This window comes from Nylanderia fulva, unplaced genomic scaffold, assembly GCF_048542155.1.
Source record: "Nylanderia fulva isolate GAGA-0341 unplaced genomic scaffold, ASM4854215v1 Scaffold12, whole genome shotgun sequence".
Classification (NCBI taxonomy): Eukaryota; Metazoa; Arthropoda; class Insecta; order Hymenoptera; family Formicidae; genus Nylanderia; species Nylanderia fulva.
In genome coordinates, this window is record NW_028189409.1 from 73,622 (window position 1) to 91,745 (window position 18,124).

At 49.7% G+C, this 18,124-nt stretch overlaps 4 protein-coding genes and 1 pseudogene across 4 annotated transcripts; all 5 read right to left on the reverse strand.

Moving 5' to 3' along the window:
- Nucleotides 1-409: 409 nt before the first annotated feature.
- LOC146724688 (uncharacterized) lies at nt 410-12,429 on the reverse strand (annotated as a pseudogene).
- Nucleotides 2,134-3,945, reverse strand: LOC146724689 (uncharacterized). The gene is given in 2 exon segments (XM_085490207.1): nt 2,134-2,178; nt 2,180-3,945. Coding segments are annotated over 2 exon segments (1,785 nt in total). The 5' UTR covers nt 3,920-3,945.
- Nucleotides 12,426-12,830, reverse strand: LOC146724690 (uncharacterized). The gene has a single exon (XM_085490248.1). It carries the CDS (start codon nt 12,828-12,830, stop codon nt 12,426-12,428), a length of 405 nt encoding a protein of 134 aa, XP_085346374.1.
- A 126-nt stretch (nt 12,831-12,956) lies between these two features.
- Nucleotides 12,957-13,982, reverse strand: LOC146724691 (uncharacterized). Its single transcript, XM_085490249.1, has one exon. It carries the CDS (start codon nt 13,980-13,982, stop codon nt 12,957-12,959), a length of 1,026 nt encoding a protein of 341 aa, XP_085346375.1.
- Nucleotides 13,983-14,165: 183 nt separating this feature from the next.
- Nucleotides 14,166-15,979, reverse strand: LOC146724692 (uncharacterized). Its single transcript, XM_085490250.1, has 2 exons — nt 14,620-15,979; nt 14,166-14,539 (listed from the first exon to the last, which is right to left on the reverse strand). Exons 1-2 carry the CDS (start codon nt 15,977-15,979, stop codon nt 14,166-14,168), a joined length of 1,734 nt encoding a protein of 577 aa, XP_085346376.1.
- Nucleotides 15,980-18,124: the final 2,145 nt, after the last annotated feature.

Below are 18,124 nucleotides of genomic sequence, written 5' to 3' on the forward strand. Positions count from 1 at the left end.
AAACCATTGCACATGGCTTCTTCTTTATAGGCCTCTTGAATCATACCAAAAGCTCTGTAGCGGTTTTGTTCAGTTTCGCACAGAACTTTATCGAATAACGCTGCTCCAAATGACGCTGCATTTTCGACTCTCCTAGTTTTCGACAGGGGTCACTGACACGCACTCACGCCACTAGCGATCTGCTCACTCCAGCGTCTCGGAGGCAATTGCCGCTGAACGGTCGGTTAGCTGACACCCCCAACTACTTTACCCTGTCGGTGGAACCGGTCTGCGCGCCTTCTCCTACTCAGGAAAAAATCAGTCTTGAAACTTTGTGAACGCACTATGTATATGTATGTATATATATGTATGTATATATGTATGTATATTTGTAAATATATTTTGGAATTATATTTGAAAAGGAGATATTTTAGTCCTTAAATTCAATACCTTTATGATTAATTAACAGTACATATTTCTTATTTTTTGTCAGAAAATATGAAAGTGGATAAGGAAATATCAAATCTTTGACATTTTTCACGAAGTTTTGTACATTAGGAATTTCTATGACTTGATACGAATTTTTGGTAAAGTCAAAATATTGAGTTTGCAATTTTGAAATAACTAGTAGAATTTTTTTATTAAAAACAAATATTTCATTTACTTCTTCAAACACTGGTAAATTATCGTCACAATATTCAAGCAAAGTTATACTTTTGCAATGATATGTGGTGCCATGCACTATTACTTTTGGTGATCGCATCATTTGGCAAGTCATTCAGATTCATTAATCATTCCATAAAATATGTTTGTGCAAAAGGCAATTACATAGAAGTACAGATACTCCAAATGCTACATAATCTCCTTTATAAAGAAATTTTTTAAATTGTGTAGGGGTCTGATGGGCGTGAGAGAGAGAAATAGAATGTTTCTCTCACCGTTTCGATTAGGATATCGTGTTTCAATGGATAGGCCAAAGGTTTAATTTATCCCAACGCAAAATGATAGTATGTATATGTATGTATAATGTGCAATTGTGAATATTACACGTCTTCACGTCGACAATTCTTCAGAGCCGTATCTTGCCGTTTTCGCCGTCGTTCGATGTTTCGAAGAAGAGAGATATGATCTGTTCTGTTCGGTTCTCTATTGTCTGTCCCGATTCCCAAAAAGTCGGCATATTTATACCCGGTGTTAAAACCTTCCCTACCCGAAACATCGGACCAATCAGAATTACCTTCGTTCATCGCGCAGAACTGTGTTTTCGGTTTTCTCGACAAACAAAGGATCGCTCAGAACGCTTTCAATAATAAATATTACAAATAAATAAGTACCCGGCACGAGGTCGACAAACAAAACACGTAAATCAGCTAATCTCATCGTCGGTTAACGTCTTTATAAAAAAATGCCTACAGCTCGGCCATCCTGACTTTTTGACCGTCCCGGTCAACGTTATTACCAAAATTACAATACGCAATAAATAAAATTCTTTTACCAAATAATATATAATAATGCTCGAATATACGGGTGCATTTGATCCGTCGCAAATTATATCACATCTCGTTTTTTCTTTTGCGCTTCGTCAATATTTGTCTGAGGTTTATCTCGCGTCGAGGTCGCGCTACGGATAATCGCTCACCTTAATTGGATCGCGTAATAGATCGCTCGCATCACCTCGCTGCTCAATTTTTCACCATCGGAATTATCATTCTATCATATTTTCCACCTGTCCGTTTGCCCTCGGCGTGCCCACAGCAATTGATACGTGCTCTATAGCACCGGATCCCAAATATCTCTCAAATATGTCAGATTTGACACAAGTTCCTCTGTTCGAAATTGAACGTCTCGATTTACCATACGCGCAGAAATATTTAAAGAGATACTCTATCGATTCCTCCGATGCTGTTGACTTACGCGGGTAGAGCCGGATAAATTTAGCGAACACGTCGATGACGACAAACAGGTGACGCCCAAACTTGAAAACAGAGTTTTTTCGAATAAAATCGTACAATGATTTTGCCACCAATAAAAATCTCGGCATAGATCGATGAAAATGACTCGCGAGTCCGACGAACCTATGTACGTCCCTGATGTTACATGGCACCGGATCATTCAACGCAGACTCTATACTCTCATCGCTCGGTCGTTCGTGTTTTAATTCGATAACCCTCTCGAGATCCGGCACGCACTTCTCCGCTCGAAGACTACTCAAACCATGAGATTCGTAGACCTCGCAGATCTTTTTGGTGGTATCTTCATCAACCGCCGGATTAATTTTCACTTTTTCGCTCGAACATACCACATTGTCGTCGCATTCAATATGCATCATTTGACTAACGCGCGCTTCTTCCGCGTTTGTAATTTCAAAATCTCGCTCTAATGTTACACGCAGCGACGGACAATTCAGGAAATCCCGACCGAGTAATACGCTATACGCCATCGTACTATGGGGCACCGTGTAAAATTTCATTTCCAAACGCACGCCTCTCACCTCTAAGTCAGCGTGAGCGATGCCGTCGATATTTAACCGCGAGCCGTTGATTCCGCAAAATTGATCGATGCTCTCGTTCTCGAGCAGACGTGAATCGCCCTGAATTATCTCGCTTTTAACTAAACTGATCGGAGAACCCGAATCTATGATTGCGTCCATCACGTAATTGTCAAAACCTTTATTCTCGTTTTCAGTTATAATTTTTACAGTGATTGTATATGGCTTTAATAATGCAACCGGTTGCACGACGTTCATCGACGTAGTTTGCGCAACGCTGTTCGGCGTTTCCGACGCCGCGGACCGATTTCGCTTTGGACATTCTCTGGCGAAATGATTCGGAGATTCGCACACATAACACACCCGCTTCGCTTGCGGTCGCACACACTGAGCCGCGGTATGTCCCGTTTCGCGACACTTATAGCACCCCGTCGAGTCTCCCCGCGTCGCCGTCTCTGCTCTTCCTCCGCTGGTCGTCCTCGCTCCGTCTCTCCCTGGCCGGACGTCTGGTCTCTTTGGATTCCCTCGAACCACCTTCTCGAACGCCTTCAATAGCTCTCTTCCAGATTGGAAGTTCATCAGGCGCGCCTGACTCTGCAGCCGAGGATCCGTCACTCCTTCGATGATGTAATCGAGGAGTTCGTCTTCCGCGATTGGTACGCGATTTGCGAGAATCACCTTTTCGTGGTAATAATCGCAAAACTGCTCGTCTCCTTTCCACACACGAGCCTCGAATTCTCTCCTCAGTGTCAGCTTTCCTGGCCGCAGGTCGAACATCGACTCCATCTCTCGCAGAAGGTCCTCCAGGTCCAGCGTCACATACTCGGCCTTTGAGTAAAACCAGGTCAACGCACGGCCTTTCAACCGAGAGCTAATCAACACTCTCGTCGAATTCTCGTCCAGCTGATACGTGCGTCTCAGCAGCTCCAACTGCTGCTTCCACCTCCAGAAGGTGCTATCCGTTGCGTCAAATTCAGGCAGCAACTCCTTAATTCCCCTCACACCGCCGAACGCAGAAATGACACTGCCGTTCGTTGTCGTCGGTGTGGAGGTTGCACTTCTCATTACTTCTATTTCTCGTTGAAGTAACTGCCGCTCTCTCTCCAAAATCTCTCGTTCTCGACGCAATAGCAAAAGTTCTGCCTGCATCGCGTCGTCACACTCTCTCGGTTCCGGCGTCGTCATGCTCACTCGATCCGCTAGTCTCGGGGTGTCGTCCACGGTCTCCATCTCCATAGCGTCACCTTGTTCACTGGGCGAACGCGCAGTTTCCGAATCCAGGATGTCATCCGAACAAATCGCCTGCCTCCGTTGATCGCTCAATTTTGTCCACACACCTGAGTCGTTGGTGTTCAGCCGCTGGATGAGCTCGGCCTTTGATCCTCCTAACGTCAGTCCCCTCTCGCGAAGAGCCTCCTTCATCTCGGCAATGGTAAAGTCACTTGGCTGCATCGTTGCTGTCACTCCGATTCGCTCGACTATTCGGCACACCGCGACGTCCACGATACTCACGCAACCCGACGATCACCACGCGTCAATCGTCTCTACCTGCGCGTCTCACACTCGACACGTATCGTGAACAAATCCCGAAATCGCCTGTCTCCAGTCGAATTCGCGAAACTGGGTGCAACGCCTCGATCCCACTTCTGATTTACTGTAGGGGTCTGATGAGCGTGAGAGAGAGAAATAGAATGTTTCTCTCACCGTTTCGATTAGGATATCGTGTTTCAATGGATAGGCCAAAGGTTTAATTTATTCCAACGCAAAATGATAGTATGTATATGTATGTATAATGTGCAATTGTGAATATTACACGTCTTCACGTCGACAATTCTTCAGAGCCGTATCTTGCCGTTTTCGCCGTCGTTCGATGTTTCGAAGAAGAGAGATATGATCTGTTCTGTTCGGTTCTCTATTGTCTGTCCCGATTCCCAAAAAGTCGGCATATTTATACCCGGTGTTAAAACCTTTCCTACCCGAAACATCGGACCAATCAGAATTACCTTCGTTCATCGCGCAGAACTGTGTTTTCGGTTTTCTCGACAAACAAAGGATCGCTCAGAACGCTTTCAATAATAAATATTACAAATAAATAAGTACCCGGCACGAGGTCGACAAACAAAACACGTAAATCAGCTAATCTCATCGTCGGTTAACGTCTTTATAAAAAAATGCCTACAATTGGTACCAGGATATGAAGCTAATGTGATATACAGGCGCGATTGATGTCTATATGACATTGTAAGAGCCATATTTTTAAAATTATGTACAACTGGCACAAGCGACTTAAAATATGCATGACATGCTTTAAATCTGAAGCACCATTGTTGTCTTGGTGGTCCAAATAATTTAATGTATCTCGAAACATGAATTAAAAGTGAAATTTTGATACAATAAATCTGGATATAAATTAATGAATTGTGTAATATACACTTCAATCATTCGACTCAATAACTTAATTCTTCGTGTATCTCATAAGCAAAACAAACATTCATGATTTGCAATAGTAAAATATAACAATTTAGGTGCTCAGTCAAATGTGGATTTTCATATTGCATTCAATCTGCAATTAACAAAAGCAACATGTGTGCTAGAGTAAATATTTATGCTTTGCACTTTGTCGTAAAACGCTATCAACAAAATAATTACGAAGAATTAGAGCAGGTTTATCTTTCTTAAAATGACCGTAATCAAAATGAGTAATACTGTTGCGGATGAGAGAGAGAGAGAGAAAGAGAGAGAGTGTGTATGTGTGTGAGTGCATGTACGCATGCAGTGCGGAAAAGTGATATTTTTCAATATCAAATTCGGCGCGTCAATTTGCGCTAATCGCAAGGCACCAATCGCGCTGCGCGCGTTTCGCGCGCCAAACGCCTTCGGCTGTCGCCAGCCCGCTTACGCGGGCTGGCCAAACAAAACAGAAACGGCAAAACAGTTTTGTCCTCCGACACTCGAGAGGATTCCACATCATTACATTGCAAAATTACAAGTTCGGTAATTTTACATTGGAACCTTCTCGAAGGTCGGCAGGATAAAACTGTTTTCCCGCGCGTCCTATTCTCACTCGCTTTGTCGCAGCTCGCACGCACAGACCGAGAGTTTTTTTCGTTACGCTTTTTACAAAGTTCCGTGGTATCGCACTTCTCGCGAATACTTTATTCCTTGTCGATTGCACTTCTTGCAATCCGTGTATTTTTTATCACGCCACCTGTGCGCGACTCTCATTTCTTGTATATAGTAAAAAATACAGTGCCGTTCTCATTAACATTGTCTTCCTTTTTTTTTTGGTGTCGTTGTGCTGTGCTCCGTAGGTAATATCAATATTCACTTGCACACCGGTTCGCACTCCGCGTTGCCGCGAATTCGCACATTTTTTGGTCCTCCGAGCCGGATCTCTCCGCGTCTTCGTCGCGTCCGGCATCTTCTGTGCTTTGCAGTCTAAGTGTGTGCGCGACCGGGGTGTCCTGTGACCTGTAACAAACAAAATGGGCATGGATAAATTGATCGACGCTCAACATGAACTTCACGTGCGTATATTACGTAGTGTCGACAATTTACGAAAAATCGGGGCGGCCAAGCTGAACGTGGACACCATCCAAGCTGCGATCCGCCTCCTGGACGACAAGTGGACCAGATTTCAGGAGCTGCACGAGGAGCTCCGCGACAAATACTGGAAGGAGATAAAGGAAGATGAGTACACCTCCGACGACCTTCCAAGCAAGGTCGAAACGGCGTATTACACGCAACGCTCCGAACTCGCCGAGATGGAGGAAAGGCTTTCCAAGCCATCGGAAGCTGACACCTCCGAGAAGACTCGAGGAAGCGCGTCGTCCCGCAAGACCCTGCCACGCATCAATCTGCCTCAATTCTTCAGTGGCAAGTTCGAGGATTGGCCAAGCTTCCGGGACCTGTTCTGCTCCATCATCCTCGGGGATCCATCCTTGACTAAGATCGAGCAGCTGCACTATCTCAGGACGAGTGTCAAGGGCGACGCGGAGCAGCTCATTCGGAACTTGCCCTCCACGGAAGACAACCTGGAACAGGCATGGGACATGCTGACGACATATTTCGAGAACAAGCGCTTCCTCGTGCGTTCCTACCTGACGGCCTTCACATCGCTGCCGAGGATGAAGGCTTCCTCGCCCGACGGCATCCGTCGAATCTTCCACGGCGTACTCACCACAGTCGGCGCTCTGAAGGGCATCGGGCGTCCGATAAGCGACTGCACCGACCTTTTTGTGCACCTGGTCGTCGAACTGCTGGACGCCGAAACTTGACGCGAGTGGGAGAGTTCGCTCGGCAAGTCTGCCGAGCCGCCGTCGTACGACACGCTCCGGGAGTTCCTGCAAGAGCAGCTGATGACCTTGGAGGTCCTCCAGTCCACCAGGCCCGGACCATCTGGCAAGCCCTTGGAGAAGTCCAACCGCGCCGCTCGCACGTGGGGAGCAAGGGATCAGACCCGAGCCGCAGCTGTCCGCTCTGCAAGAAGGATCACTTCATCGCGTACTGTGAGCTGTACAAGAGAAAAACAGTGGCTGAAAAAAAAGAGGCAATCAATGCTCACCAACGGTGCTGGAACTGCCTGGGTCGGCATCTCCTTGCTGATTGCACGTCCTCCAAGGTGTGCATGAAGTGCTCTGGCAAGCACCATTCGTCTCTTCACGACACCTTCACCGTTGTGGCTCTGCCTGCTGCCGGACCATCTTCCGCGGTGACGACCCACGTGGCCAGGCGACCGCCGGTGGAATGCCGATCAGCGCTTCTGGCAACCGCGCGCGTGCTGGTGGCTGATCGCGCGGGCACTTGCCACGACGTCCGCGCCCTGATTGACTCGGGTTCGGAGACATCACTGATCGCGGTATCTCTGGCACAACGCCTTCGCCTGCCGCGGACTCCCTCCTCAGTGGCCATCTTCGGAGTAGGTGGCATCCAGTCAGGCGTCTCTCGAGGGCGAACAGCGGTCACCATCTTCTCGCGCGACGGGCACTTTGCGTTCGCCGCTTCGCCTCTCGTGCTGCCGCGCCTAACCGTGTACGGCGGCATTCCTGAGGGAGAAGCGCGCACCTTGAGGACCTCGACCTCGCTGATCCTGAATTCCACCGCCAGGATCCCGTGGAACTACTGCTCGGTGCGGACGTGTATCTGGACCTCGCCTTGCCGGAAGGTCTTTGTAGAGGAGGGCCGCAGGAGCCAGGAGCGCTGCTGACGCGCTTCGGATGGGTGCTGTTGGCCACATCACGAATCCCGTGTCGTCGTTGCAATGTACCACAGTGGAGGACCTTGCCGAGCTGGTGCGTCGTTTTTGGGAAACGGAGGAGCCTTCCCGTGCCGTCCTTCCGCTGACCGCTGACGAGCAGGAGTGCGAGGACCACTTCTTGCGCACCCATCGACGACTATCAGACGGCCGCTATCAGGTGCGGCTCCCGCTGCGATCGAGGTTGCCGGACCTAAGCTCCACCCGTCGCGCCGCATCACGGCTCCTCGACGTCATGAGGCGTCGCTTCGACCGCGACAACAACTTCGGGGTGCTGTACCGCGACTTCATACGCGAGTACATCACCCTCGGGCATATGACGCTCGCTGCCTCCACTGTGGCTTCACCAGGTGACCGGATCAATTTCTTGCCGCATCATGGGGTGCTGCGGACTTCGGCTGCCGGTTCCAAGATCCGCGTCGTTTTCAACGGATCAGCTCGCACGGGCGCCGGGGCGTCTCTCAACGGTGTGCTGCACTCTGGACCTAACTTGCTGCCGTCTCTCGCTGATGTCTTGACTCGATGGCGGCGGCACCGGTACGTCTTTATGGCCGACGTTCAAATGATGTACCGGCAAATTCAGCTTCATCCGGACGATCGAGATCTACAACGGATCCTGTGGGCAGAGAACAACGGGGTCAGCGAGTACCGGCTAAATACGGTCATGTATGGCTTGGCGAGCGCACCATACCTCGCCATACGAGTGCTGCGGCAGCTTGCGTCAGACGAAGCCAACCGTTTCCCGCTTGGTGCCGACGTCTTGCAGCACGACGTGTATGTGGACGACATACTCACCGGAGCTGCTGACCTGGACTCTGCTCGTTGCCTTCTGAGACAAGTGACCTCGCTCTGCATGGCGGGCGGCTTTCCGCTGAGGAAGTGGGCCTCTAACGACAACCGCCTCCTGGAGTTCATCCCTGTCGAGCATCAACTAGGCACGACGACCGGCGCGAGGTTACCTGCAGACGAGCATTCGGTGCTGGGTCTTCGCTGGAATCCGCACGAAGACACCTTCTCGTTGTCTGTCCGACTGACTCCATCGGCCCCACCTACCAAGCAGACCGTGCTGGCGCAGACCGCTCGCCTGTTCGACCCGCTGGGCTGGCTAGCACCAATCCTCGTGCGTGCAAAGTTGCTGATCCAGTCGGCGTGGCTGCAGCAGCTCGAGTGGGACGCACCGCTATCACGCGAGGACACCGCCGCATGGACAGCCCTCGAGGAGGAATTGCCGGTACTGGAGAAGATCAAACTGCCACGTTGGCTGCACAGCAACGCTCCACACAGCCCCGTGGAGCTCCACGGCTTCTCAGATGCCTCTGAACGGGCTTACGCTGCTGTGGTCTACAGCAGGGTGGAGGATGACGGACTGCCCCGCATCAACCTGGTGGTCGCCAAGAGCAGGGTGGCCCCGTTGAAGCGTGTATCGCTGCCGAGACTAGAGCTTTGCGGAGCGGCTCTGCTGTCAAAGCTAGCAGAACATGTGCGGCTCTCCTTGGGTCTGGAGAGGTCGGCGGTCACCCTCTGGACGGATTTTACGGTGACACTTGGCTGGATACGTGGACACCCTGCAAAGTGGAATACGTACGTAGCCAACCGCGTCGCGGAAATTCACCGCGACAACCAGGATGCAAGATGGCGGCACGTACCTGGCAAGGATGAACCCTGCAGACTGTGCCTCCCGAGGGGTGTCAACGAAGGAGCTCCTGGAACCATCTGTGGTGGCGAGGGCCGGAATATCTCCGTCATCACGCGGACTTTTGGCCGAAGGACATCGGACTCTTGGAGACGGCCGACTTACCGGAGCAGCGACCGTTCCGATGCCATGCAGCCGCCGAGGAACGAGAAGCTGAGGAGCTCTGCCGCTTTTCCTGCCTTCGTCGCCTGCTTCGCGTGTCCGCCTGGATCTGGCGCTGGAGGGCACGAGGGCGTCACTCAGCAGACAGCGAAGCTGTGTCGGCCTCCTTGGAACCTGAGGAGTTGGAGGCCGCTTTATCTAAATGGATCCAGGTAGCTCAGGAGTCGAGCTACCATGCCGAGCTGCAGAACGTCCGTGCTGGAAAGACGCTGCCTGCCCGGAGCTCACTCCGCAAGCTGGTTCCCATGTTGGACGACGAGGGCACCCTGCGAGTCAGCGGACGTCTGAAACACGCAATTTTGGATGCCGATCAACGTCATCCTGCCATCCTACCGCCGCAGTCTCACCTGACGCACCTGGTGGTTGACGCCGCCCACAGGCGAACACTTCACGGCGGAGTCCAGGCCACCTTGGCTCATATCAGGCAGCGTTTTTGGATTCCGCGAGGACGTCAAGTGGTTCGCAGCCACATTCATAGTTGCCCCCCGTGCATCCGATGGCGGGCGGCCACTCCACGGCCAAAGATGGGCGACCTGCCAAGAGCGCGCGTCACTCCGAGCCGCCCATTCCAGCACACCGGCGTGGACCTCGCCGGCCCGGTGTGGCTTCAAACGACGAGAGGCCTAAGACACAAGGCCTACAAGGGTTTTTTGGTGGTATTCGTTTGTTTTAGCTCCCGCGCCGTACATCTTGAAGCTGTCAGCGACTACACCGCCGAGGCCTTCCTAGCGGCCTTTCGTCGGTTCGTGTCCCGACGAGGGTTGTGCACAGTCATGTATAGCGACTGTGGCACTAACTTTGTGGGCGCGGACCGACATCTTAAGGCCCTCTTCAAGGCTGCTGGCCGTGAGATCCAGACTATTGTTGGGCACCTGGTGGGAAGCCCTCTTCTCGCCATCCCGGAGCCGTCACTCCTGGACGCATCAGCCAACCGGCTGAATCGGTGGCGTCTCCTGCAGCAGATGCGGGATCACCTGTGGCAGCGGTGGACCCGCGAGTATATACAGCACCTCAGCCCGCGGCCCAAATGGTGGGCCATTCGTAGAGCTATTCTCGAGGGCCAGTTGTGTCTGGTCAAGGGCGAGAATACCCCGCCGTGCCGGTGGCCGCTTGCTCGGGTCACGCGCGTGCACCCCGGCATGGACGAGGAGATACGCGTGGTGGACGTCCGCACGTCCGTTGGCGAGTTAACCCGGCCAGTGGTTAAAATCGTACCACTGCCGACGGCTGCCGCCAAGGACCCAGGGCCACCCGCATAAACCCCGTGCCGCGAGTTCCGTCGCGACTGTATATACTGTAAATAATAATAAAACGCATCATTATTCTTGTTCGTCGTCAAAAAACTGTAAAACATTGAGTCGTATACTCACTCTCGTTTCGCGCATCGTATTCTCCGCTGCATCTCAATGCTTCCTTCGTTTTAGCACCTCTCATTAAAAAAAAAAAAAAATCGTTCGTCGCTCGTCGCGACGAGGCGGGCGGAATGTTGCGGATGAGAGAGAGAGAGAGAGAGAGAGAGTGTATGTGTGTAAGTGCATGTACGCATGCAGTGCGGAAAAGTGATATTTGTCAATATCAAATTCGGCGCGTCAATTTGCGCTAATCGCAAGGCACCAATCGCGCTGCGCGCGTTTCACGCGCCAAACGCATTCGGCTGTCGCCAGCCCGCTTACGCGGGCTGGCCAAACAAAACAGAAAAGGCAAAACAGTTTTGTCCTCCGACACTCGAGAAGATTCCACATCATTACATTGCAAAATTACAAGTTCGGTAATTTTACATTGGAACCTTCTCGAAGGTCGGCAGGATAAAACTGTTTTCCCGCGCGTCCTATTCTCACTCGCTTTGTCGCAGCTCGCACGCACAGACCGAGAGTTTTTTTCGTTACGCTTTTTACAAAGTTCCGTGGTATCGCACTTCTCGCGAATACTTTATTCCTTGTCGATTGCACTTCTTGCAATCCGTGTATTCTTTATCACGCCACCTGTGCGCGACTCTCATTTCTTGTATATAGTAAAAAATACAGTGCCGTTCTCATTAACATTGTCTTCCTTTTTTTTTGGTGTCGTTGTGCTGTGCTCCTTAGGTAATATTAATATTCACTCGCACACCGATTCGCACTCCGCGTTGCCGCGAATTCGCACAAATACGCTTGTTAAATTATTCAATTGTAAACAATTACATTTCAAAAATGAAATATTTTAGTAAACAACGAATAGCAATTTCTACAAGACCTTTGATGAGAATATGCATACAATCTTGAGGTAGACATAGTGTCACATCTACATTAGAACTTCGTAACAGAGGACTTTTATTTATCACTCTAAATGTTTTTTTCCAAAATGTCGCTTCCTTTGTTAATGTAGGATAAGTTACAATTTCAATATGATTGTTTTGAGTTATCTTATTACGAATCGTAAAATTATTTTTACGAAAATAATTTTTATATTTTTGAGATATTGCTAAACAGGATCGACAAAATCGATAAGCTGAAACTGATTCTTTAAAGCCACCTAGAATTGCAGCAGCAGGAGTATCTCTCACACAAAATAATATTGAACACTTAAAACTCCTTGTTTCTGCTCCAAGATTTATACTAATACCTTCATTTTCTAATGTTATATTGTAATATTTTTTATGAGTAATTCCAAAGTTCCTGGTTTCTTAAATATTTTATTTTTAAAATTGCATATAATTGAATAGCATTCTTTGACGATCTAATTTCAGAATATGTTTCCTAATGTTTAATAAAATACTGACAATTTTTGATTCTGTGATGCTGCACTCGAAGGATTGGTAATACCGAGATTATCATAATAAAGAATTTTGCTGATTTTGCTGAATTTGATTATCATAATAAAGCGTCGATGTCTGCACCAGGCCATGCAGCCTCGTCTCCTGACAGCCAGGTAGGTCCTGTCCACCACAGTTTATGATTGAGTAAGTCCTCAGGTGTAACACCATGCGATGCACAATCTGCAGGGTTTTCTCGTCCGGCGACGTGTCTCCAATGAGCGTCTGGAAGCAGGGTCTGGATCTGCGACACTAGGTTGGCAACAAAGGTCTTCCAGCGGGTGCAGTGTCCGCGAATCCAGTGAAGAGTGACCTTGGAGTCGGACCACAGGTGCACCGGCGTAGCAGCCAAGCCGAGGGTAGTGCGTACATGCAGCATGAGCGTGGTGAGTAATGCGGCGGCACAAAGTTCCAATCGAGGTAGCGACACCTGCTTGACTGGTGCGACCTTCGATTTTGCCATCAGCAGATTAATTGATGTTTTCTCTGTTGCAGCGTTGCGGATGTACACGACGGCGGCGTATCCTCGCTCCGATGCATCGGCAAACCCATGGAGCTGCAACTGCGACTGGTCATCTCCGGTGCTAAGCTAACGATCCACACGGATGTGATCCAGCAACGGAAGTTGATTCAACAGTTGTTTCCAGCGGTGTGCGTCCTGATCAGGCAGCGGAGAGTCCCAATCCAGCCGTTGAAGCCACGTAGACTGGATCAGAATTTTGGCTCGGATGACGACAGGCGCTAGCCAGCCCATCGGATCGAATAGTCGAGCTGTCTCGGCCAAGACTCGTCTCTTCGTGAGGTCGGTGATTGAGCGTGGACGTATGGCGAAGGAGAACCAATCACCTTGAGGATGCCATCGAAGACCCAGGGTAGCGTGGCTCTCTCCTTCCCACGAGTGCGGTCCGCGTTGAAGCCGATGTTCCAGTGGAATTCCGGTGAGCACCTGCTGATTGTTGGCAGCCCACTTTCGCAAAGGAAATCCGCCCGCCATGGAGAGACTCTGTAGTTCCTGTTGGAGTTCGATAGCATCCGCCAGGCTGTCAGCACCGGTGACCACGTCGTCGACGTAACAGTCGTGTCGCAGCGCCCTGACTCCGCGTGGATATTGTGCCTCTTCGTCTGCAGCAAGTTGGTGAAGAGTCCTGATGGCGAGGAAAGGCGCGCACGCCAGTCCGTAGGTCACGGTCTTCAACTCGTACTCGCGGATGTTGTCCGAGCTGTTGTGGCGCCACAGGATGGTTTGCAGGCGACAATCCTCCGGATGCACGAGAATTTGTCGGTACATTTTCTCGATGTCCGTGACGAAAACGTACCGATGCCAACGCCAACGGAGTAAGACGTCAGCGAGTGCGGGCAAGAGATTAGCTCCAGTGAGGAGGTGCGAGTTCAGCGACTCTCCGGACCGTGTGCGTTGGAAGCCGTTGAACACAACCCTGAGCTTCGTGGTCGTGCTCGACTCCTTGAGGACCCCGTGATGCGGTAAGTAGCACCTGGGGCCAGAACCTGTTGTAGACGTACTAACCTTCTCCATGTGTTGCAGGTTTTCGTATTCGTCCATGAAGTCTCGATAGAGATCACCGAACCGAGCATCACGGGCTCCCTTCCGCTGCATTGCTTCCAGGAGGCGCTCTGCAGGTCGACGAGTCTCGCTGAGTGATGTTGGCGGTGAGGCAAATGGCAGCCTCACCACGTATCTTCTACTGGATGTGCGTGTGACTGTGCGCACATAGAGGTCCTCGCATCTGGCTTCGTCGGCGGTGAGCACGATCCCAGCTGCTGGCTCGCGTTCCTGCTCTCAGAATCGTCGCACCAGGTCAGCGAGGTCGTTGTCGGCGGTGCACTGAAACGTGCAGCGATGTCCGTCGGTGACTGCTGAGTCGTAGCCTCCGGACAGGATCCATCCTAAACTGGTCTGCTGGGCGATCGGCATGCGTGAGTCGCCCTTGCGAAGGCCTTCCTCAAGAATCAACGAGTAGACCTCTGCACCAAGAAGTAGCTCCGCAGGGTCGTCATCCAGGTACCGCGGGTCGGCCAATCGGAGTCCTTGGATGTGAGGCCAGCTGCAATTCTCGCGTTGGGCGGTGCCTTGTTGTAGTGAGATGCGGGGCAGCACAAAAGCGACCACGCGAAGCTCGGCGTTGGTCACGTCGGATGTGATGTCCAGGGGACCTTGCCACGAGCCGATCCAGAGCGAGTCCCTCCGATGCCAAAGATGGACAGATCCGTCGAAGCTCGAGGAAGGCGAAGACGTTGAGCCAGTGCTTCAGAGATGATGGACACCTCGGAGCACTGGTCGATCAAGACTTTAACCTCGTGTGGTGATCCGTAGCGGTCCGCGACCTTGACGCGAGCAGTTGCAAGAAGGACGGCCTTGTGACTCTCAAACTGCCGTGAGGTGGCCAGTGTGGTGGCAAGTGAAGTGGCCTCAGCGGACGGTGGTAACGTGGATGCCCCGTGCAGCATGGTGTGGTGTCGCGCGTTGCACGTGAGGCAATTCTTTTTCGATTGACACCGCGACAAGAAGTGATTGCCCAGGCAGTTGAAGCACAGTTGGTTGGTCTCCACGAATGTTTTCCGTTCGACCGCGGTCTTGGCCTTGAACTCCTTGCAGGTCATCAGTGTATGTTTTTCACGACACAGTGCACACTGAGGCGAATCTGTGCCTTGATGTCTGGTGACGTGCGCTTTGGCGAATCGTGATGCCTCTCCAGGTCCCTTTGTGACACTCCTCGGTCGTGCGGCGTTGAGGGTCAATACGCGTCGACTAATGAAGTCGAGAAGTGCCTCGTTCTGTGGTGGTTCGGTGGAGTCTGACGTGGCTGACTCCCATTCGAGACGAGTGCGTGCGTCGAACAATTCGATGACCAGGTGATTGAACAGATCCATCCCGTGCGTGTTGATAGGGCGTCCAATACTCTCCTGTGCATTGATGGCGGCGGTGACAGCGTTGTGGATGCGGCTCAGCTCCTCGGCGGTATCTCCCTTCATCTTTGGCACGGCGGTAAACGTGGCAAAGTTGGAGCGGATCAACTCTCTTTTGTTATCGTAATGCTTGTTCAAGATTGCCCAAGCGCGATCGTAATTGTCACTTGTGACAGGTAGTGATCTTATCAATTTTTCAGCCTGACCTGTCAAACATGAGCGGAGGTGGTGAAGGCGCTCGATGTTTGAGATGGAATTGCTGCTCACAACGGACAGGAAGAGATCACGAAATGACGGCCAATCAGCGTAGGCGCCAGAGAACGGCGGCAACTTGATGCGCGGCAGCGACGACTTTGATGCGACGTCGACGGATGGAGATACGTTTGGCTTCCGGAAATGTTCAGCGTAGCCATCCAGGATACTGCGTTGTGCCACGTAAAGATTTTCAGTATCTCCATGCAACTCCGACTTGAAGTATTCGCTCTCACTAAACTTCTCTTTCAGAGCCGCGCGAATGAGATCATGCTGGGCCTCAAATTTCGTCCACAGCTGATCTAGGATCCTGATGCGTGTAGATACGGCACTGGCGGTGATGTTGGTCGTGCCCAGCTTCTTCAAGTATTCCACAGAGCGTGAAATACGGACTTGGATCTCACGTTGGCAATCGATCAAGGTGTTCACATCCATGTCGAACTACGAGCTCACTGACTGCACCAAGAGACACGTTCACAAACTTGCGGATGCCGGCACGATGGATCCGGCTCGAAGGACCAGAAATATGTTCGCGAACGCGCTGCGTGAGAGAAGATCGCGCGACACAATAGGATAAGTCACCCTTTCTTTTGTATTAAAAAAAGTTTAATTTCAATACACGCTTAATTACAAAATACTTGAACAAGACTTATAACATTTAAATTATTTCACAGAAAACGTAATCGAGAACAAAGTGCGAAATAAGCGGCGGTCGTCAACGAGATTTTTGCGGATCAAATAATATGCGGTTTGCGTTATGCGGTCACTGCGGAAAGCGATAAGGCCCGGATTTCGGGTGCGAGCTCGCTTTTATGGGTTTCCGAAGAAAACCCACTTTTTCGGGAAGCGCCAATTATTGCGAGCAATTTAAATTGTGCTCGAGGTGACTCGAGGGCACAGCTCATTATTGGCCGCTTTTCTAAGATGCGCAACAAACTCGCGTCTTGCCATGCGCGCGCGGCCGCTCGCTCTTTCTAATTGGTAATCAAGGCCGCGTGGCAATTTTACGCATGCTTGTAGCGCGGAAAGTATCCGGTAAAAACGGTTGCGAAACCGCTAATTGTTTGTGTGCAAAGAATGTTTTTGAGATGACAGGTTTAATTTATGACAGTTTTTTATCGTGACAAACATACAAAAAAGACCGTGACTTTTATTATTGACGCGGATGGAAAATTCTAGAATTTACAAAAATTTTACTTAACATCTCAAACAGAATATAAATATTAAGTAATTATTTAAAAATATAAATTTGATTAACATCTGAAATAATAAATATAACTTACTATTACAATCGCTGAATACGTGTCTAATAAATAAATTACTCCATCCATGACATACTCAATAGCCGTGTGAGACATATTACATTTTTCTTGAATGTTTATAAAAAATTGTGTGGCGTACATTTGTAATTGTTCTGTAGCTGTTTCTAGTTGTTTTTTCGTTGATAGAGATTAAAAAAGGATTAAATTAAGGACGTTTGCTTAGAATTAGAGCAGCGACTCCAATAAAAACTTCCCAGTCGTATTAGACACTGTTACACGACACTTTATTTGCTTGAATGACTCATACATTACAATTAATCGTCTCTTTTATAACAAGAGCAGTTTAGCACTGACTTGACACACACGAGTCATTGCCGGAAGGCTTCCTTTTGACTGCCAACGAGACAAGAATACGGTTTTTATCCCGAGAGCTCCTTCCGCGCTGTAGCGTGGTCGTTACGATTCTGAATTCTTTTTGTGAAAGCCGGTTCCGCGATCCGCGGCGCTAATCTTCACCTATCAGGTGCTGATGCCGGTGAGGTGATGCGTGTATTACAAATCGGAAGAAAAACGTATGAGAAACGATAACCACTACCTTTGGAGCGTATGAGTTATGATAGTTAACAAAAGAAATAATCAGAACTTATCTTTGACAAACCGCTCGCCTTTACATCTTGTACGAAATGAATTATGTTATTTTGATTAGCGCCAATTCCTGGAGTGATTACCGTTCCGCACATAGTTGAGTCTTAAACTAACGAGTAACGATTTTTTTTTACGACTAGATCTGAGTCTCTTTGATCAAAATACAATCATTCATATGAGAACATGATCGCCACCCGCCGTGCGGCTAGTCTTGATTTGTTTCTCCATCTCCTTTTATCGGTAATCGACATAAACGTGTGATTGGTCGTTGATATATACCCGAGCCAGCTTTTATCTCCACCACGCGAACGCGTCCCTTCTCGTCGGGATAAAGATGAACTATTCTGCCTAACTCCCATTTTGAGGGTGGCAGGTTTTCGTTTCGGATGAGTACTAAATCATTTATGCGAACGTTCGAACAACTCTACTGCCACTTAAATCTTTGTTGCAAAGATAGCAGATAGTCCTTTGACCAAACCTTCCAGAAAGTCTCGTACAAGCGACGTACACGCTGCTAACGGCTGAGTCTTGATTCGTTCAAATCTAGTATGGACTCCTCAGGGACCGCTTTCAACGCTCTTCCTGCTAAGAAATGCCCCGGGATTAGATAGAAGAGGTCTCGAGGATTATTAGATAAGGAAGATATCGGTCTAACATTTAGACAAGCTTCGAT

What these genes read in the sequence shown, in the direction of transcription:
- LOC146724690 (XM_085490248.1), bottom strand. Translation starts at nt 12,830, where the DNA reads ATGGCAAAATCGAAGGTCGCACCAGTCAAGCAGGTGTCGCTACCTCGA.
- LOC146724691 (XM_085490249.1), bottom strand. Translation starts at nt 13,982, where the DNA reads ATGCAGCGGAAGGGAGCCCGTGATGCTCGGTTCGGTGATCTCTATCGA.
- LOC146724692 (XM_085490250.1), bottom strand. Translation starts at nt 15,979, where the DNA reads ATGGATGTGAACACCTTGATCGATTGCCAACGTGAGATCCAAGTCCGT. An exon ending in CTCTGAAGCACTGGCTCAAC is followed by an intron (nt 14,540 to 14,619) that starts GTCTTCGCCTTC and finishes GCTCGTGGCAAG; the next exon opens with GTCCCCTGGACATCACATCC.